This window comes from Dipodomys merriami, unplaced genomic scaffold, assembly GCF_024711535.1.
Source record: "Dipodomys merriami isolate MVZ:Mamm:240054 unplaced genomic scaffold, mDipMer1.0.p SCAF_5, whole genome shotgun sequence".
Classification (NCBI taxonomy): domain Eukaryota; kingdom Metazoa; phylum Chordata; class Mammalia; order Rodentia; family Heteromyidae; genus Dipodomys; species Dipodomys merriami.
The window spans coordinates 33,862,868-33,885,859 of record NW_027206068.1 but is presented as its reverse complement, the minus strand read 5'-3'; the positions used below and the strand labels follow the sequence as shown (position 1 = coordinate 33,885,859).

The 22,992-nt window shown below is 33.8% G+C and overlaps 1 protein-coding gene across 5 annotated transcripts in view; it reads left to right on the top strand.

Moving 5' to 3' along the window:
* The window catches only part of Pclo (piccolo presynaptic cytomatrix protein), a 295,748-nt gene that overhangs the window by 144,781 nt on the left and 127,975 nt on the right, over nucleotides 1-22,992 (top strand). For all 5 annotated transcript variants that reach the window (XM_069996365.1, XM_069996364.1, XM_069996366.1 and 2 more), the window contains exon 7: nucleotides 17,592-19,779. In XM_069996365.1, the coding sequence (XP_069852466.1) occupies nucleotides 17,592-19,779 (2,188 nt within the window). The remainder of the gene's footprint in view (nucleotides 1-17,591; nucleotides 19,780-22,992) is intronic.

Here is a 22,992-nt window from a genome sequence, read left to right as displayed (position 1 = left end):
TATTTTAAAGATAAAGAGTTCTACGATTATCTTTGCATCCCTATATCAATCCAACATAATTCTGTATGCATCAAAATGGGCCTTAGTATTTAACAGACTTTTCTTTTGAGTTAATACTCAGTGTTGTATTGGGTTATGAGTAGAGTTTGAATTAAGAAGACACTAGTATAATTGTGGTAAGGTAAATTGAGTCCTAAATGAATTAACTAAATAAACTTTTGTAGGTTAGTCCAAACTATAAATAGAAGAGGGGAATTTTATTTTAACTTTAAGAACAACTTGTATGGATTTCAAATTAAAACAGTTGAAAAAATAACAATAATCAATGAAAATAAATAAGAAAATTTTAGCAAGACACTACTAGCTCACATTTGTAATCCCAAATACTCAAGAGGCTAAGATTTGGAGGTTTGAAAACAGCACTGGTAGGAAAGTTCTGTACAATGCCAGCTGAGCAAGCAAGCTAGCCAAGCACAATGCCCTGCAATTAAACCCTAGTCCCACCAAAAAAGTAAAAACAAAAGTGAAATTATCAAGAAGTGTTATTGCAGTATTCTTTTACCTGGCTGAAAAAAAAAGACGCTACTTCTAATAATATAAGACAGAAAAATAAAGCTTAGCATTGGGGAAAGTAATAAATAATTCTTTCACATGAATTCAAGTTCAGTTAAATTGGAAGACTTGAAGTTGATTACTCCTGTCATTCTTTCTTTCCTTTCTGCCCAATTAAATAAGTAAAGTCTATAAAAATACATGATTTGTTCTGCCTCTCTGAAAAACCATTTTAGTGACAAAAATAAACCACTCTAAATAGGTTGGACCAACATTTAATTTCTTATGCATTAGATAGTATATTTTACTATGACAGGACACAGAAAGCCCTCATTTTTTTCCTAACCAAAAAAATAATAAAAATAAAAACTAATCATAGAACTCAATATCTAGATAGATAAAGTATTTGTATAGTTATTTATTTACTTCTTTGAAACTTGAGCTGCAGCCACTACTTAAAGAACAAATTATAGACTAGGAATATATCTCCACTAGCACAGTAATAGCATTGCATATTCTAGAACCTGGTTAAAACTCCAGTGCTAAGAATGAGAGAAAGACCATATGCCAGGTGTGTTTTGATTCAAACCTTTAATCTGAGCTATAAAAGAGGGTGATGTAGTAGGATCAAGGACCAAGCCATTTCTGAACAAATTTGTGAGATTTTAATCTGAAAAATAACTACTTAAAAAAAATATATATATGGTAGAGCTCCTGCCAAACAGGCACAGGGTCCCGAGTTTCAAACCTTACTACCACCAAAATAATGGATCATCCATATAGAAAAACTTTTAATCATTAATTTGTACTTCAGTTCTCATGCATCAGATTTGTAGAACTATGCACTGAAAGGAAATATTACTCTAAAATGGTAGAAAATATTCTGAGTTTTTAATACATTTTTATTGTAAAAATACTGTACAGAGGGGTTACAGTTACATGAGCAATGTAACGAGTACATTTCCTACCAAGCATTGTTACCTCCTCCTTTGTTTTTCCCCTACTTTCCCTTCCCTCCCATCTCAACTCCCCGCCCCCTCCCCACGTAAATTGTAAAGTTCATTTTTCAATATAGTGTCTTGCACATCTCATGGTTACAATGAGTCAACTTGTATCCCTATTTAAGCATTTTGTTTTGTTTTTTTCCCTTCCCCTCCCCAAGCTAGAGTAGTGTATATACAAGATGCAGGGTACTGACATCAAATACAGTGAAAACAGGGGTTATACCATGGGGGAAGAGCATACAAAGAAACAAAAAAGTCACATGGTACATTATAAATACGTTTTGTTTGATTTTGTTTTGCTTTTTATTTCTGTTTTTGTTTTTTTTGCCAGTCCTGAGGCTTGAACTCAGGGACACTGTCCTTGAGCCTCCTTTTGCTCAAGTCTAGTGCCCTATCACTTCAGCCACAGTGCTACTCCTGGCTTTTTCTGAGTAGTTTATTGGAGATAAGAGTGTCATGGACTTTCCTGCTAGAGCTGGCTTCAAACCACAATCCTCAAATCTCAGTCTCCTTAATAACTAGGCTTACAAGTATGCGCCCCTATTGCCTGACTGTTCTCAGGTTTTTAAAAGCCCATGAGTTCTATCTTCTGGAGGAAATATATAAAATATTTCTTGACACAAGTTTAATTAAACTCACCATCCTTTAATCAATTGTGTGTAGTATTGTCTTCTAAATAGCCAAATGCTTCAGAAATACACTATGACAGCTGAGCACTTTACAATATTTTTTGTTTAATTTAATTTTGAGGGAGCTAGTTCACCTAGTTAAGTTATATAAGGAAGAAACATTGCAAATATAGATAGAAATATATTTTAACTATTTTAATGTAGAGTTTCAAGTTTGTGTTTTAGGCCTTGGGGAAATCAATTGTGAGAAATTAAAAAAAAAAAAGAACAATGGAGAGTCCTAGAATGTTTTAAGGAGTAAAGAATCTGAATTAGATATGTGTATACATATATACACACACACACACATATATGCTAATGCTAATGAAGTTTAGTGATGGATTTAGGCTGTTGTTACAATGATCCTTATATTCTCCTAAGCTTTAAATAGGAAGTTATTTAAACATTCTTTATATTGCTAATAATCTGATTCTCTGGAAACACATTATGTAGTAATCATAATTTCAATGATTCATGCCCAGAAATGAATTATAATTAGAGACCTACATTTGGTAACATAAAACACAGCATTAATTTTGTTCTCCTAAATGCAACAGTAAATAAATATTTTATAGACACATTGGAATTTTGTAATATCTCATTATGGACCAATGATTTGTTTGAAAGTGTTAGCAAGCCGGGCGCTGGTGGCTCACGCCTGTAATCCTAGCTACTCAGGAGGCTGAGATCTGAGGATCGCGGTTCAAAGCCAGCCTGGGCAGGAGAAACCGTGAGACTCCTATCTCCAATAAACCACCAGAAAACCGGAAGTGGCGCTGTAGCTCAAGTGGTAGAGCGCTCGCCTTGAGCTGAAGAGCTGAGGGACAGCGCCCAGGCCCAGAGTTCAAGCCCGACGACCAACAAAAAAAAAAAAAAAAAAAAAAAAAGAAAGTGTTAGCAATTGGTAACATTCAGTATTCTAGAGTATATAAGAGTAACTATAACTGCCGGGAAAAGAGGGAGAATGATGTATTTATTTTTTTAATTTGCAATAATATCTTAGGAAAATTGTTTTAATGCTTGCAATTTTTTGTTAACTTTATATTCTGCTTCAGATTACTAACATAAACCACTTGAACTATTTTCTGATGAAAATAGCCATTAATCTCACTGTGGCACCTAAATATTTTTTCCTTGAAGAAGTAAGCCACCTGAGAGAATGGTATATAGCATTTAGCAGTCTAGTACAGAAGCCCCCTTTAAAAGTTAATGGCTAATAAATAAGAAAATAAGAACTTTCTATAACTATTTTCTTTTATCTTTTATCTTTTATTTAGCATGCATATTTAGCATGCATTCATATCTTTTAAATTCTGTGAATGTTTATCAATTACTGTATTGTTTCTCTTTATGCTGATAAGTCATCATGTTCATCAGTCTACCTGAAGACATAGAGAAAAGAACTGGCCCTATTAGGTCCTGACTTTTTATATATGCAAAATTTGGCCTTTGGTTCTTTATGTGATTGTCAAAGTCATATTCAGAAAAATTCCATTCTTGACATTGTCATCCAACCAAACCTTAGATGTATATTTAAGAGGAAAGGGGTAAGGTGAGGAGGCTATATAACTCAAAAGATCTATTAGAAAAGTTCTCTAATTTGAAATTAAGTGTATGGCTAATATAGTGACATTATAAAGGAACAACAACTCTCATTATTCGAGGTTTTATAATCAGAAGAACAAAACACAATTAAATTTTTAGTCAGTTGCCTATTTCCTGATAATATTCTTCAAGGTCCATCTACTGTATTGTGAAAAAGAAGAGAAACTTTGGGTAGCTTTAGTTAATTGCATGCAGTTGATGCTATTGAGATCATCTGTTGGCGGCCATTGGTGGCTGTGAAAACTAGGAAAAAGAAAAACTCAATTTTCTCATACTTTGTAGTATTGAGTATATAAAATATGCAGTGAGATACTATTGACCAAATTATTGATCACATTTCCAAAATCATATCAGAGCATAATCAGATGAGAAGTATGTTTTTTAATATTCTAAGTAGGTACAGGTAGCACTCGGAAAAGGCTTGAGTAGTTTAGAGATATGATACAGTTTTGAAATCAAATTTTGATATTAGGTGATAAAAATAATCAAATTTTTGAAGTTATGATTGACACATTTATTATTTTACAAAAATAAGGCATATAATCTTGAGAGGGGACACTTTTATTTTGCTTGTGTAGAATCAAACCCAGGGTTTTCACATATCAGGCAAGTATTCTACCATTGAACTCTAGATCCCTCCATACCAGATTATTTTTTTTTCCTCATTATTCTTTTTTTTTTTAATTTAATTTTTTTTTTATTTGAGAACATTCTGTACAGAGGGGCTACAATTACATGGGCAGGATAATGTGTACATTTCTTACCAAGCATTGCCGCCTCCTCCTTTGTTTACCCTTCACCTCCCTTCCCAGCCTCCCCCCTCCCCCCACCCAATTATACCCCCCTCCCCCCCCACACCGACATTGTAAAGCTGGTTTTGACATGACATTTTGTACTTCTCATTGTTGCAACAGGTCCACCTGAATCCTTAAACGACTTGTTTGTCCCCATCTCCTCCACATGTTATACTGACATCAAATATAGTGAAAACGGGGGTTACACTGTGGGGGAGGGACATACAAAGCAACAAAGAAATAATCTTATAAATGCGTTAGAAACACATGCATGAAAGAAACGAAAACATTAAAATACATATTTAAGGGTTCATTTTCCTAACATCACATTATCTGACCTTTTCCGCTTGACTCATACCTATACTAGATATTGCAAATAAGGGAAACCATGGGACCTATACCAGATTATTTTTTGAAAAATGCAAAAAAAACAAAAAACCCCTGTAGCCACTATTAAGAAATGCAACATTAAAATTTGATTTTAACGAAGTATACAAGTACCTAGGTAAAAGTATTTTAAAATGTTAAATTGTTTTCTTGATGTCTTAAAATTTGAAAAGTGATACTATTTCAAGCCTGATTTTTTAAATTTAAAATATCATGGAAAACTAACCAATTAGAAATTAAAACTTCAGTGGTACTTTTATAATACTCTGAATTCATTCTATCTGCTTTCAAAATTGTTTATCATTAACATACAACCAGGCACCTACTTATTGGTTACTTATAATTCTTTCTTTCTGCATAGTCTTGACCATTTTGAATGTTCATACAAATGATATCACATAATGTGTGGCCTATTGTGCTCAGTCTTTTTGTTGTTCTCTGTTCTGTGTTCTAGGTTCTCTCACTTTGTAGCCACTAATACGCCTTCATATGGTAAAACTCTACTTTAAGATACATGCTGCAATATACAGAACTCCAATTTTTTGGCAATTTAATTGTTTCTTATTTGGAAAAGTAACTATTTTAGAACTTTAAATTTAATTAAAAGAGAAGTTTGAGAAAATTCATGATTTAATATAATTGAATGTGCTACCACAACTAAATAATAGCTATTATATAAAATATGTCAACTACTTGGGAAGTGAAATGAGTGTATAAAATTATTTTAAAAGAATACTGGCCCAGCCCTCCCAAATATTAACCCTATTAAATGGTATACTATTTCTTTCTATGGTTAATAAAAACTTACACACACACACACACACACACACACACACACACACACACACACACACACACACACACACACCTTGATCTAATAAAGCCTATGAGTTTCTTAGAGTGATCTAATTTTGAAATATATATAAGGAAACTTCATTCATTCGATGAGAAGAATCACAGAGAAATCAGTGGAGGTAATTTAATCTGCAATTTATTTGACAACCTCAAAAGTAAGACTTACAAAGTTATACTCAAGTACAAGTCATTATATATTTATACAAATTTGGAACATAATGGTATACTGTCACCGTTTAAAATATATCACAGATTGTGATTCTATTGTGAGCTTTTCTTTATTCCTTGTAGAACAGGGCTATAAAAATATAGTCTTGTCTTGGCTTCTCTTTAGGGCCAGGAAGCTCTATACTAAGCCATGCACCTATTTGTGTGTGTGTGTGTGTGTGTGTGTGTGTGTGTGTGTGTGTGTGTGTGTGTGTGTGTGTAAAACCCTTGAGGCCACCGTTTTATTCCAATAAGCTATTTTTCAAATGTTTACCATGTTTTTAAATTTTATTTTATTGTAAAAATGCTGTACAGAGGGCTTACAGTCACATGAGTAAGGCAATGAGTACAATTCTTGTCGAGCATTGTTGTTCTCCCCCTATCCCTTCCCCTCGCCACATCCTTCACTCCTCCCCTTGCCCCCTAAGTTGTAAAGTTCATTTCCAATATACTGTCCTGTGGGTATCATTGTTGCAATGGGTCATCCTGTGTCCTTGTTTCAGAATTTTGTTGTTCCCCTTCCCCTCCTCAAATTAGGCAAATGTATATTCAAGATGGAGGGTACCAAAATGAAGTACAGTAACAACAAGGTATATAACATAGGGAAAGAACATACAAAGGAAATAAAAATAATCACATAATACATTAGAAACAACTACAAAGAAAGACGTCTTGTGTCCATATCTTGGGGTTTATTTCACTTAGCAGCATCCTATATGGTCACATATGCATTGCTTTTGAGCTTTTCTGCTCATTTTGATAAAATTATCGTAGACATATACTAATTATTGCAAATGAGGGAAACCATAGGACCTATATTTCTTTGGTTCTGGCTTACTTCACTTAATATGATTTTGTACACAGTGGAATTCTATGCTTCTATCAGAAAGAATGACTGCCCCATTTGTTAGGTATTGGAAAGACTTGTTCACCATGTTTAAAGTGACCAGTATGAGAAATAGTATAAATAATTTTCACTGAAAAAAATTAATATTGTGGAAAAAATGAAAATTTCAGCATACCTTTCAAACAACGAAATGCTGAGGTTTAAGCTAAAATTTTATTTTACTATGAAATCAAGGATATGTTTTCATGGCATTTCATTAACAACTTGAAAAATCATTAACAACTTGAAAATTGTCTTCATTCTTTGGAAGCAACTTAAAAACTGGCTTCATGTTGCCTGGTAGGAACTGCCAGACAAGAAAGAAGTTTGAAGTCATGATCCAGAGAGGACCCTGTGGCTACACAGTAGGTCTTAGCTGTGTGTTGAGTAAAATTTGCAGCAGAAAATACTCCCAAAACACAAAGTGAAATGAAACCAAGAGTTCATACATGCAGCAGGCTCTCCAAAGAGTAGCTGTCAAAGTGGATGGACTGTCAAATGAATGTGAGACATAAAATACCAGCAGTGCAAACATTTCATATGTGACATATGTATGTAAATATATATCTGTGTGCATTCCCTTACACACACACACCACACACACACACACACTTAGAGTCTTTCTATAAAGATAGTGACACAAGTGGTTTTTCTTTCTTGCTATTGTTCTTAACGTATTTATAATGTACTATGTGATTTTTTTTTGTTTCTTTGGTATACTCTTCCCCCACGGTATAACCTCCTTTTTCACTTTTTGATTCCAGTGTCCTGCATCTATATATATTTTTCTAATTTGGGGAGGGGAAGGGAAATAACACAATGCTTAAATAAGGATACAGGCTGACCCATTGTAACAATGAGATGTAGAAGACACTATGTTGAAAAAGAACTTTACAACTTGGGGGAGGGAAGAGTTGGGGTGGGGAGGGAAGGGATGATAGGGAAAAATCAAAGGAGGAGGAGGCATAATGTTTGATAGGAAATGTACTCATTACCTTACTCATGTAACTGTAACCCCCTCTGTACAGTATTTTTACAATAAAAAAATAAAAATATGCAGCATGTGTATTTCAATAATTTACAATAGGCCATTGAACATATTATTCGTTTTGCAAATTGCCTCAAAGCTTATTTTAGTAAGTTATAAAGCCAGAGCATCGGTAACACAGTGATGCTGATTTTCCTCTCCAAAGAAATGTAATCTAGGATGTTTTATCTACATTCATAATTGTCAGGTGACTCTGTCTTTGTATAATAAACTGGCATCTGACCATCCAAAGTTCTGCCATGCTCTATTTCTTCAACTTCTTCAAGTTCATGTCCAGTGATTATTATTTCTCTCCCATACTGTCTCTGAAAATTACTGGTTTAAAAGTCAGACATCCTTACATAGAAACTTTCTGTGTCAGATACTGACTTCTTTTTACATTCAACCTATTCTATTTAACCAGATCTTTTTTTTCATCTCCTAACTGTAAGCTTTCACGTGTTGATTTTAATTTTTATCATCCTCCCTTCTTCTTTAAGAACCTTGGAGAATGGCATTCTACTCATATGGAATATACTCAGACAAGCTTACATAAATGAATGATGCTAAGATAGTTATATTGAAGCCCCACAAGGAAAACTGTAAAGGAAGCCAAATGATTGTAAAATGTCCTTACACCAAAAATATCATGAGGTAAAAAGCCCTAATTTAATAATTATAGTTTTAAAAATATATTTCTATATTTTGGACACAAAGAATGAAAGTCAGAGGCAAATTTTATAATATTTTAAGTGAGAAATTATTTATCACAAAAATCAATTTGTGTACCACACCTTAACTGCTGTAGATATTAGTTTCTCCTTTCTTGTAATAATGAATTGAGAGCATTATGCTAATATTTGCTACTTATGCACTTTGGTGTCACTAAAAGTTATTGGTAAATTTAAATAGCAAACTAACATTATAAAAGTAAAACTCTGCCAAATACATTTCCAATAAACACACCTGCTCATTGTTTATCATATATGCTAATGATAAAATTTGCATTGTAAATTATTTTGATTTTTCAAATTTGAACTTTAAATAAATCATATTGCACTTAAACTTGGAATTAGACAATTATAGATTAAGTCCCAGGTCTACCGCTTACTAAATAGGCAAACAGGGCCAATTGAGATAAGAACTCTATAGTTATAAACATATATATATATAGATATATAAAACATACCTATAGACACATATATATATATATGTATATATATAATTAGCAACTGTTCCTCTCCAATAAAGTAATGGAGATTTCATAAGACAATGTATGTATAAACTCAAGACTATTTTATAGCAAGTATTGATTTTGCTTTAAAATAAATCTTTAGTTATTTCTGTTAATCAGGAGTAATTACCTTTGGTTAAATTAGATAGAGAGAGGCTTTGTCAGTTTTCTATTCTTTCTAGTGTGTTTTCAATCATTCCCTTCCTTTCTTCATTACCCTAGAACTGTGTTTTCCTCAAGAATACTCATTATCAAAACACTCTAGCCCATAGCACTGGTCTCAGTTACCAAGCAAAACACAGTCCATCCTCATTTTCTCTCTACCATTAAAAAAAAAAAAGTATAGGAAGTGGTACTGTGGCTCAAGTGGTAAAGCGCTTGCCTTGAGCTGAAGAGCACAGGGACAGTGCCCAGGCCCAGAGTTCAAGCCCCATGACCGACAAAAAAAAATATATATATATATATATATATATATATATAGCTGCTCTGTGGAAACTGACTGTTTTGCTATCACCAAACTTTTAAACTGATAAATTTGAACAATGTATCTGAATCTCCTTTATATTTATATGATATATTACATGAATGAGTGGTTGCATCTTGAGTCTACCTTGTATTACCAAATGGCTTCCTATGCCCCATTTCAGAATGTCATTCTATTCCTATACTGAAATTTTAAATATTCCTACTTCTTGTGCCAATTAAATTATATTAAATATTTTCTGTCCTAGTTATAAATACGGTATATCACTCATATTCACTGGAATCTGCTCTAGTAACGTATCACAGAGAGTATACTTACAGAGATAAAAGATTTCTTTACTCAAAATTGTGAAGATTTAAAGGCATGGCATTGGTGTCAGCTGAGCTTGATAGGGACCTCATGGAGGTGGTACCACAGGGAGCCTCTGTAGGAGAAGATTACATCACCAGACAAGAAGCCAAAGAGGCTGTAGAATCTCAATAGCCCTTTTAAGTGAATCTGTGTCTTCCCACTTGAGCTCAGAGGTTACCACTAGCCCTCACACTTAAAAGTTCCTGCCCATGTAATTGTAGCCCCTCTGTACAGTATGTTCTCAAATAAAATTAAATTAAATTAAAAAAAAAAAACTAAAAAAAAAAAAAAAAAAGTTCCACACTGACTCTAGAACCAAGAGCCTATCTGAAAGACAAGCCATTAACACTTGAGATACCAAATATATCTAAAACCAAGGCATATGGTAGTACTTGTGAACAGATAAAACATGTTTACAACTCAACATTTCAATAAACATTTGTATGATATGGAAATATAATTCATACTCATTGAATATGTATGTGTGCACTACAGGAGAGGCCAAGCAGAAAAATGGCAAGCATTGTTGTTAAATTAAGGCTTTAGAGAATGTGATGAGGAAAAGTATTTTAAAAGATGGATCAGTAAGCATTTAATCCTTGAAGACCTGGAAAAATAATTTCATTGACATATAATCAGCAGTGGAAAATTTTGGAGAAAAAGTAAAGGTATTGAAATACAGATTAATTGATCTCTCAAAGATAACTTGAGAAGATCTTCTTGAAAACTGTTTCATTACTATGAACTTTTAAGACAATAGATAAACAAAGTGTATGTAAATTGAAAAGCATGAACTGATGCAAAGATTAACAAAGAGAAGGGACAACTAAATATCAGAACAATTTACAAATAGTAAAGATTTACTCAAGAATTATACTTCTGAGAGCAAATTCAGACCTATCATTATGTTGTGAGTACTGAAAATTATAAATTAAAAACACCATAAGCAGTGTTTACTCAGTCTTTGTCTTATGGTTCCTGCACTGTCATTTTATTAGGCATTTTAGGATGCATTCACTTTCCAGTAAAGCACTCTTCAATAAAATACTACTCTGATGAGATGTATTATGACATATGTGTATGAGGGTTGAATAATGTACTTGGTATCAAAAAATTATTGTTACTGTTCTACTAAGCCATATCAAAGGACATTTGAACAAAATATATATTATTTTATTTCTGGTAGGAAAGCTATATGATTTACTAAGAAGAGAGGTATGGAGTCAAAGAGGGCTGAGGAAACAAAGAGAAAATGTACACACATACATGTATATATGCATGCATGCAAACATACATACATATGTGCATACATACATACATAAAACTATGCTCACCTGAACAAAAATCAGATTTCTAAGATGGCTTGTAAAATTATTTTAACAGATTTTAGTAAGGAGAAAAAATTAATCTTTCTGAGACTTTCCAAAATAATATAAGGCAATAAATGTCATACAGAATGGCATTTCTAATGCTTTGTCCAGTGAAGTAGAAACTCGTTTTCTACTTGACTGCATAGCCCAAGAGCAGTGACTTTGAGCAAGAAAACAAAGCAAACTGGGACAAGAAGTGCATTAAGAAGAAGTTTAAAGATGCCCAATAAAACACTGCTATTTTCTCAATATTGAGTGCGGAATTGTTTTGTCTATACTACTGAACTTTGAAAAATAACTTGTAAAAGTGTGAGACCTTCAAATGTGTCATATTACTTTCTGTTCTCTTAAAAATGAGCAATTATTATCACATCTTGATGATCACATTTTTAAAGGAATCTTACTAGAGGAAAATCTACTTTTTATACAATTTTAATGGCACTCAGAAGGAATATCTATCACTGCAGTGCAGATTCAAGCCTATTCCTTGATAAATGTTGAGTTCTTCTGCATAAAATACGTTGTATGTGGGGGATGAGAAGAAAGGATAATTAGATGGTAATAAATCATGGCTTCTTGTGAACACATTATTAATACTACAATTCAGGGAACAAATTGCTGATGTTTTCATATTTAGCTGTTATTTTGTCTCATGACCAAAAACAGCTGCTGCTTAGGACAGATTGGAACACCTGGAAGATGTATTACGAGTTTTCATTCACATTTTAAAAGTGAAATTTGTTGCCTCTCGTCAATGTAATGGAATTTAGGCAGGGTACAATCAGTGCAATATATAATACAATGTGTCCAGTGTTTTCCACAATGGAAAATACAAATGACCTGAAGTGTCTACTGTTTTCATGTTACATACTTTGTGGACAATTAAATAGCAGAAGCTGTCTTAGTTGTCATTATAGTCTCAGTCTGAAGTCCAGTGAATAACATGAAAGTGTTTACTGTTGATAATAAATATTGCCTTTAATGGAACTACTGTTGGGGTTCAAGTAGTACAGCCTCCGCCTTGAGCAAAAGGCCAAGTGAGATTGCAATGCCATGAATTCAAGTCTCAGTACCATCACAAAAATGAACAAACAAACAAACAAAAAGACCACAAACAAAAAACTCTAAACTATGTTTATAGCATTCCAGGGACTTCCAAAACACATTTTGCCCAATTCTCTTTTTACAATTATTTTCTTCATTTCTAACATGAAGTGCAGCTATTCAAGTGATCAACCTTTGTAGTTCTAGTTATTTGCCAAATTAAAGAACTATTCATTATATTAAGATTTTAATATGTTTTCCACTACATTATTCATCTTTTTTTGAAACATGGGGTAACACCTAATTTCCAACAAAGTAGTAGCAGCTATAAAATTTCTCAGTCAAACTGGATTTTTCTGACATGGTAACCTTTTCATAGTTAGTTACTTCCATGGTAGAAAACATTCCTGGCATTTTTATGAGGCATCTTGGTGCATATTCTGTAGTTATAACAAAATGTTCAAAGCTCAGTATTTTATAAAGGGTTTATTTACCTAACAGATTCAGAGGCTGAGAGTCTAAGTTCAGCAATATCATCAGGTAAAGTTCTAATGATCATCATGGAAAAGAATGAGAAAGGGAAATGCATGTGTGCTGTAGTGAACAAATGTGCACAGGTATCATTTGCTTTATAATAACACATTTTTGGAATAGCTAACCAAAATAGAATGCTTGATTTTATGATCATGAATAAAATTTATAGCAAGGAAAAACAATCTGATAACCCTTATCTTTAAAAAAAATATATCAGATCATCACTATAACTTAGAATCTCTCTTTGTTGTTTAGCCTTTAACCCACATGAATATCTTTTCAAAGTATCATTCAAGTCCTACTTCTGTTATGAGGCCTATGTTTTTCCATTAAGTCTAAGGCATCTTTATATAAAAATGGTAGCATAATACACATTCATAGATACAGTAAAGATGGATATGTGATCTCTTCCTGAGAACATAATCCAGTAAGTCCACTATATCATTAATCCTCAGCCAAGGATTATTTTCCAGCCAAAGAGACATTTAACAATACATTGCAATATTTTTGACTGACATAATACACTGTTGGTATCTGAAAGCTAGAGTCATAGTACATCTTTACACTAAAGGGAGCAGAATACCATCACCACACAATTTAGAATGATCTGGCACAAAATGTCTTTCGTACCAAAGTTAACCGTTGCATAAATTGGCCAAAAATAGACATGGCTTGTATGCATATCACTTTGCATTCTTTTTTTTTTTTTTGGTCTGGTCGTGAGGCCTGAACTCTGGGCCAGGGCGCTGTCCCTCAGCTCTTCAGCTCAAGGCTAGCACTCTACCACTTGAGCCACAGCGCCACTTCCGGCTTTTTTCTTATGTGGTGCTGAGGAATCGAACCCAGGGCCTCAGGCATGCAAGGCAAGCACTCTACCACTGAGCCACCTTCCCAGCCCTCACTTTGCATTCTTATGGCCAGACTTTTGTTGGTGGTTATCCTGAGAAAGAGTGAATTTTGAACAGAGATAGTGTTCACTTATATCTGTTTCTCCTGTGTTACCTACATTGCCACATCATCAGTGAAGAAAATGAAATTGGGCTGTCACAGTTTTCTCTTTGACAAAGCCAGATCAATTTGATCCCCCTAGAGTGAATTGCAAGTCATTGCTGGTGATTGAACATTTACAGCTTCATGGTTTGACTGCATATTGCACATGTTATCAAAGTTAATTTGACCAGTTATATAATAACCACAGTTGCATATAAGAAAACAAAGTGATTGGTTTAGGTAGATACAGCTTTCAAAGTTTTTTTGTCATTTTTTTATTGAGAAAATACCGTACAGAGGAGTTACAATTACATGGGCAAGACAATGAGTCCACTTCTTATCAAGCATCAAAGTTTTATTTTGTATTTCCTTAAGTGGTTTTTCAATTTTTTTTCTTATTTTTCCTCTCTTTGTGTGCACTGAGCATTCTCTGGATGTGTTCCCATCTCACATCTCATCTTATACTGTTTTCAACAAGGAAATGTTTCCTGTTTAAATCTCATCAAGGCTAACTTTCTTTTATTTGTCTTGTCTTATGTAGCTTCCTTCCAATGCCCTATGCTTATCCACCTTAGCTCACCCATCTTAGATCATTTCTTCCTTGTTACTTATTTCTTAACTGATATACAAAAATATAGAAATACACATAGTACTGTGGTTTTGAGTACTATTATTAACTTTTATATCTACCTAATTATAATCAAACATACAGTTTATGAGTCTCATATTCTTGAAAGTTGGTTCTTTTTAAGGTATTATTAGGTAAACATTATTGCAAACTCTATTATATTTCTGCCTGAGGACTTAAGAGAAACTAATCAATTTTATAACAACATGTACACCCTCCCCCAAACACTTAAATGTAAGTGTGTGATTTTTTAATGGTTCTTAATTTTAGGCTTTCCAGAGATCTATGAAACAAGGAGTAAACTGAACAACTATGTATTTTCACAAAAAGTAGAAAAAGGAAATGATGTGTTACAACATCTCTACCATATGTAAATCAAGGGAAAATAAACTATATAATTTTCATCCTTCCATGGAAGGAAGATCATGTGTAAAGAACTTATAGAACTTTTAAACATATATGTTAATATTTTGGAAAATTGCTAATTAAGATCATTATAAGCTCCAATTTATTTTATTACTATTTAATTATAATGACTGGTTATTCAAAGACATAGCATGTACATTTTTAGATTTTTTTTTAAGAATTTGATTGTGAATTTGTCAAAAGCCAATAGTTTACCTTAGAAATAAGATTTTAAAACATTTTTATTGTAAAGATACTGTACAGAGGGGTTATAGTTACATTAGTAAGGTAATGAGTACATTTTCTATCGAGCATTGTTACATCCTCCTTTGTTTTTCCCCTACTGTCCTTCCTCCCCCACCTCCCCAACTCCTCTCTCCCCACCCCCAAAGTTGTAAAGTTCATTTTCAACATAGTATCTTGAACATCTCATTGTTACAGTCAGTCAATGTTTATCCTTGTTCCAGCATTTTGTTATTTCCTTCCCCTCCCCAAATTAGAAAAATGTATATACAAGATGCAGGGCACTGGAATCAAACACAGTTTGATTCCCATAGGGGGGAAGAACATACAAAAGAAACAAAAAAATCACATAGAAATAAGATTTTGAAGGAAACGATAGTGTGTGCCTATATCATTACACAGCTGTCTCATTTAGTCGTTATCACAATTCCACCTTAAATGTGTCTAGAATATAAGATAAAAAATAATTAGGGTAAGAGAATATAACATGTCAGGCAACAGCCTTCTTCCTGACTCTTCAGATTTTTTCATGAATATAAAAACGTCAACTTAAAAATCAGTATAACTTGCTGTACTGCCATCCAAGTAACTGAAATGTCAGAAATCCACATAAAGAATCCAAAAGGTCTTTAAGAGGATGAATCATATTGTGATATCTAGTAAGGAAATAATGAAAGCAGAGAAATAGCAGAAGGAAGCAGATAAAAATGAGGGAAATAAAATTAGAAATGATTTTAGAACAAGTAGTAAAATGCAATGGCTTAGAAAAATAAGATCTAATTAGTAAGACATTTTTGACTGGGCTGGTGTTTGAATTCAGGGCTTTGTATTCACAAAGCAGATATTCTACACCTTGAGATAAACTTCCATCCCTTTTGCTCTAGTTATTTTTAAAATAGGGGCCTTATTTCTCCCCAGGATGGCCATCGCAGGAATGACAAGTGAATTCTGCTACACCCAGCTTTTTTCTGTGGAGATGAGGTCTCATGAACATTTTTCGTTCAAGATGTGCTCAAACTGCCATTTTCCTGACCTCTACCTCCTAAGTAGCTAGGATTATAGGCACACATCACTAGCTCCCAAGGAATAGGCATGATTTATAGATTTGTTTAGTTACTGTTACCTTTCTGCCATTAGTGTGTCATCATTAGAGAATAAGGGAGGCACTAATGCCTTAGAGCTGGGAGAGAAAGGACAGATTTTTTGCAAAGAATATAAAACTAGAGGGCAAAAGACCTAAAATCTAGTAGTAAATGCATTTCTTATTACTTAGGAAACTTTGAAAACAGTAGCTTATTTTTTCTTTAACTGGTTACCATACCTTTCATGTGTTTGGATATTTCAAAATTATAACATTTTCAAGACTTGTTCAACGTAGAAGTAGAGTTATGAATAACAAAATAATGAATACTTAACCCACCAACCATATTTTTATCTGATTAAAAAGTATACCCAATGACTTTCATTGCAGTCATTTCATTTTGTTTCATATAGAAGTTACTAGCAACTACCATTTTTGAAACTAAAACCACTACCCTGAATTATCATAAAAAAATTTCAGATTAAATAGAAACTTAATTCTGATTATTTTGGTGAATTAGAGGCTTGGGTTCAAAACATTTAAGGGCCGAGATAAGAGTGACCCACATGGTGGTCACAAATTGACAATGGCAAGATAGACCTAGTGTCAACTTGGCTATCAGCCAACATCTTCAACAACTGAAACTTACATTGTAGCTGGTGAACTCAATACTCTGGGAATAATTCCCTAAATAATTTCTGCGCATTAATTTAGATGAAAATGAGTTCTTAAGGGTTGTCTGAATAAGCTAACTAAAATATAACCCCAAAATAAGCAATGAATTTTGTCCTGATTTTTAGACCCACCACTAATGTTACAAAAATCCTGATAACAAATAATCTTTTATCAAGAAAGAACCAATTCCAGGTATTTCTACTTGTGATCAAATCTTAAAACTTATGTGTAAAAGTTTTACTGTTATGTTGTGGTAGCTCCAAAATTCTTGTAATAAATTCATTTAAGTGTAAATTATGAATGATTTAGCCTTTACTTTTTTTCATTGATAATGAAACACTGTATTTTGTTTACTTGATTACAGACCAAAGGTTCTCAGACCATGACACCCTCTGGCATCCAGTTTTAAGATCAAATCTTAAAACTTATGTGTAAAAGTTTTACTGTTATGTTGTGGTAGCTCCAAAATTCTTGTAATAAATTCATTTAAGTGTAAATTATGAATGATTTAGCCTTTACTTTTTTTCATTGATAATGAAACACTGTATTTTGTTTACTTGATTACAGACCAAAGGTTCTCAGACCATGACACCCTCTGGCACCCAGAAGAAAGTTAAGAGAACACTCCCAAATCCACCTCCAGAGGAGGCTTCCACAGGCACTCAGTCAACCTACAGCACCATGGGCACTGCCTCCAGGAGAAGAATCTGCAGAACCAACACCATGGCTCGAGCCAAGATTCTCCAGGACATAGACAGAGAACTTGATCTTGTCGAAAGGGAATCGGCCAAACTGAGAAAGAAACAAGCAGAACTGGATGAAGAAGAAAAGGAAATAGATGCCAAGCTTCGATACTTGGAAATGGGAATTAATAGGAGAAAAGAGGCATTACTAAAGGAGAGAGAAAAGAGGGAGCGGGCCTACCTGCAGGGTGTAGCTGAGGATCGTGATTACATGTCTGACAGTGAAGTCAGCAGCACCAGACCAACCCGAATAGAAAATCAACATGGCATTGAGCGACCCAGAACAGCTCCCCAGACAGAATTCAGCCAGTTCATACCACCACAAACTCAAACAGAATCGCAACTTGTTCCTCCTACAAGCCCTTATACACAGTACCAGTACTCTTCTCCTGCTCTTCCTACCCAAGCACCCACCCCTTACACACAGCAGTCCCATTTTCAGCAACAAACCTTGTACCATGGGCAAGTCTCACCTTACCAGACTCAGCCAACTTTCCAGACCGTAGCAACAATGTCCTTCACACCCCAAGCTCAAACTACACCAGCTCCACAACCATCTTATCAATTACCATCTCAGATGATGGTGATACAGCAGAAGCCACGACAAACCACATTATATTTAGAGCCTAAGATAACTTCAAACTATGAAGTGATCCGCAATCAACCCCTTATGATAGCACCTGTGTCTACTGATAATACATATGCCGTGTCCCATCTTGGAAGTAAGTACAACACTTTAGACTTGAGAATAGGTTTGGAAGAAAGAAGTAGCATAGCGAGCAGCCCTATTTCAAGTATATCTGCAGATTCTTTCTATGCAGATATCGACCATCATACTTCACGAAACTATGTCCTCATTGATGATATTGGCGAGATTACCAAAGGAACGGCAGCATTAAGCACGGCATTTAGCCTTCATGAAAAGGACCTTTCCAAAACAGACCGACTACTTAGGACAACTGAGACCCGCCGGTCACAAGAAGTCACTGATTTCCTAGCACCTCTGCAGACTTCATCCAGATTACATAGTTATGTGAAAGCAGAGGAAGATCCAATGGAAGACCCTTATGAATTAAAGCTTCTGAAACATCAGATTAAACAAGAATTCCGCAGAGGGACAGAGAGCTTAGACCACCTAACTGGTATTTCGCATTATTACCATGCTGACACGAGCTATCGACATTTTCCAAAATCTGAGAAATACAGCATCAGTAGACTCACCCTTGAAAAACAAGCAGCCAAACAATTACCAGCAGCCATACTTTATCAAAAGCAGTCGAAGCATAAGAAATCACTCATTGACCCTAAAATGTCAAAGTTCTCACCTATTCAAGAAAGTAGAGACCTAGAACCTGATTATTCGAGCTACATGACCTCTAGCACGTCATCGATCGGTGGTATTTCCTCTAGGGCAAGACTTCTTCAAGATGACATCACGTTTGGCCTCCGAAAAAATATTACAGACCAACAAAAGTTTATGGGCTCATCTCTTGGCTCAGGACTGGGTACTTTAGGAAGTACCATCCGCTCAGCTCTGCAGGATGAAGCAGATAAACCATACAGTAGCGGCAGCAGATCGAGACCTTCCTCCAGACCTTCTTCTGTCTACGGACTTGATTTATCAATTAAGAGGGATTCTTCCAGCTCTTCACTAAGGCTGAAAGCTCAAGAAGCTGAAGCTCTTGATGTTTCCTTTAGTCATGCATCATCCTCTGCCAGAACTAAGCCTACTAGTTTGCCAATTAGCCAGAGTAGAGGAAGGATACCGATTGTGGCTCAGAATTCTGAAGAAGAAAGTCCACTCAGTCCTGTGGGCCAGCCAATGGGAATGGCTAGGGCGGCAGCTGGACCTCTGCCACCCATATCAGCAGACACAAGGGATCAGTTTGGATCAAGTCACTCATTGCCTGAAGTTCAGCAGCATATGAGAGAAGAATCACGGACTCGGGGTTACGACCGTGACATAGCATTCATCATGGATGACTTCCAACATGCCATGTCAGACAGCGAAGGTAAAGTGGGCCTCAAACTCTACCATCACTCTCAAAACTCAAATTCTTATTTTTCTGCATGCTTAACTTTCCTTCTCCAAGGATGGAATCTACCTTTCTTGGTGCATCTTTTGCATGTTTACTTCAGTTTTATTTCTTGTATGTGGAACTTTTATCTTTTGTATAGACTGTGGCATCCTTGTTTATTTTAGTTTATTCTTTCATTCTATTTTTTGATTGCTTGTTTAATTTTTTTGTGTTTGCTTTTCCAAAACCATTATGAACTAGTTCTATCAATAAAATATGGCCATCTTTTACATTGCTAGATAGAAACTTTTCCATCATATGGTTCTTTCATTTTTAAATTGCTAGATAAAAACTTTTCCATTGTATGGTTCTTTCATTTTTTTAAATATATTTTTAAATATTTGGTCAATTTCTGTTTATTGAAGTGACTAAGAATTAGAGTGATTAATTTTTGCTAGATTTGTGACAGAATTATTTATGTTAATCTTAGGCAATGAGTGTATACTAGTTTAAAGATATTCTTTTTTAGGACTTTTGAGTCAATTTCTTATGTCAGCAGAATGTAGACTTTTATAAATCTCATTAAATAAAGATGTGTTTTGTCTTTCTCATTAATACTATTATTCACTTCTTTGTATGTTTTGCATTACATACTAGAAAGTTTAGCAATACATAAGAGATTAGAAGTAAATAATTTATTTATTTGATGATGTGCTTATTTGAAACAATCATTAGATTGAAATTTTTTTTAATTATATGAACTACTTTTGTGATTTTAGCCACCTGAAATTCAAGCTTTCCTGGTGTGTCCATTTAGATTTCTTAGCTTTGATCGTTTATTTGGTCCTCTGCTTTGGACCTGAGACCTAGTTTTTCATATGGAGCAAGAGCTTTAAAACAATCTTAGATATAAACAAATGTGAGTTTTTCTTGTTCCTATTTCATTGTATAAAGCCATAAGGATCACAAAAATTGCCTAGTGCAATTCTCATTTTGGGTATGAAGGAACAGTATAGTATGTAATATGAAGAACCTTGCCCATGCCAGCAAGACTCAGGGCTCTTGATTCTTCTTTGTTTTAAAATTACTTGTGTGGTATACATATGAAAATATGCAAAGTTTGAGTCCTGAAAATAAAACACTTAGAATCAAATGAAAGCATTATTATTTCGTTTTTCTGGAGATTCCAAAAGACTAAGCCAAAATAAATGTGTATTCTCTGCTTTCATATATAGTGTCTTGCCTGAATATTCACAGGAAAACATGTTTTAAAGAATATTCTTTCAATTTGTGTGACTTTTAAAACTCAAATCTGGAGCTTTATGGGGGAGGGGAAACTTGATCTGGAAGAAGACAACTGCCTTTCCTTGTAAACCCAATCAACTACTATTTTTCTAGATATTTTCTACTCTCCAGACTGTTAGATTGATCAGTTTTATTGACAGCAATTTAAAAACACACTCAAATGTATATTTTTTCTAAATCTAGCTATTTTGTTTTAATTAACCTATAGCGATTAATAAGAATTGCAAGATTATATGAAGTCTTTGTTTTTTTTTAAGTTTTACTTTCTAACACATTTTACACAGAGTTTACAATACAAAGACTGATTGTTGATTAAGAGTAAGGAGGCTCTTTAGTTCTTATACTTGTAAAATAACAAAACCCTAGATGAGCTCTGACATTAAAAAAAAGTACCTAAAGGCTATGGGTACATACAAGAGGGTGTATCTGGAAATAATTTGAAAAATTAATTTATTCCTCACAGATGATTCTCAATGTGTTGTTACATGTATATTCATTTGTGGTTATCCAAGTATTTGTCACTCACCTTAATACATATATTTTAATTTAAAAAATAAATGTTTTTATGGTTTTTTTTTGTTTTGGGTTTTTTTTTGTCATTTATGGGGCTTGAACTCTGAGCTAGGGATCTGTCCCTGCGTTCTTCAGCTCAAGGCAAGCATTCTACCGCTTGAGCCACAGTACCACTTCTGGTTTTCTAGTGGTTTATTGGAGATAAGAGTCTCACAGCCATTCCTGCCTGTGCTGGTTTTGAACCATGATCCTCAGATCTCAGCTTCCTGAGTAGCTAGGATTACAGGCGTGAGCCACAGGCACCTGGTCTGTTTTATTTTTATGTATCAATAATATGTACTAATAGTCATCAATGACTCTGAAGGAATAGTTTTGATAAAATAGACAAGGTATCATGCAGCCTACAAAAATTGATATGGATAAAGAAGATACCAAAAAAAATTTACATGAAATTTTAAATATGGCATGTATTTAAAGTTGAACAGACAAAAATTATTTACTAAGGTTTTTTGATTCAGAATTAAAGGACAATAACAACAACTTGAATGACAGAGACTATCTAACATTATATGTTTGAATTGTAGTGATTTTCTTTAAATGGTATGAATAGTATAGTACTTTGTACTGTCTTTGTTTTTATGCCACATGAAAATATCAATTTTCTATTACAGCAATACTGTAGACACTTTGCTTCTGAAATCTTAGAATTGATATTTAAGGGAGAACCTTAAACTATTTTTCTCAATTACATTATTCCTGACATTTATAAAGCTAGAATGTTAGGATTTTTTTAAAAAAATAGCAAAAATAATAATAATTTGTATTTAAATGTTGTTAAGATAACTGTAGACTAAATCAATTTAATTGCTTTCAAATTTTATGTTGTATGCTGTCTTTGAAGTCAATTAAACTTTATGTTGTAGGCTATCAGATGTTTCTCAGATATGTTCTATAAAGCTCTAGACTGTAGAATATCTCACTTAAGAAATAAAATCTAGATAGATAAAATTCATACTGCTTAATATTTATATCAGCTTAATACCAATTACAATCCCTCTATGTATTTATTAACACAGAACTTTTGTTGAAAACATCTTTCAAAAAGTACTTAATCTTCTGTCATTCTTAAAAGCATCCATATGCAATATAGATATAAAATATTTGATTCATAAGCAATATTGGGCTTAATTAAACTATTGAACTGAAAATAGAACTTAGTAGTTTAAAAATATTATCAACTTCTTTTTTTATTTTTAATTTTTTTTAATTTTTTACTTTTTTTACTTTTTTATTTTTTTATATTTTTTTATTTACAAGGGGAATTTGAATTTGCAGAAATGTATTTGAATTGACTTGAAAAGTGCTTTTGTGGTGATGGTCCTGGGGCTT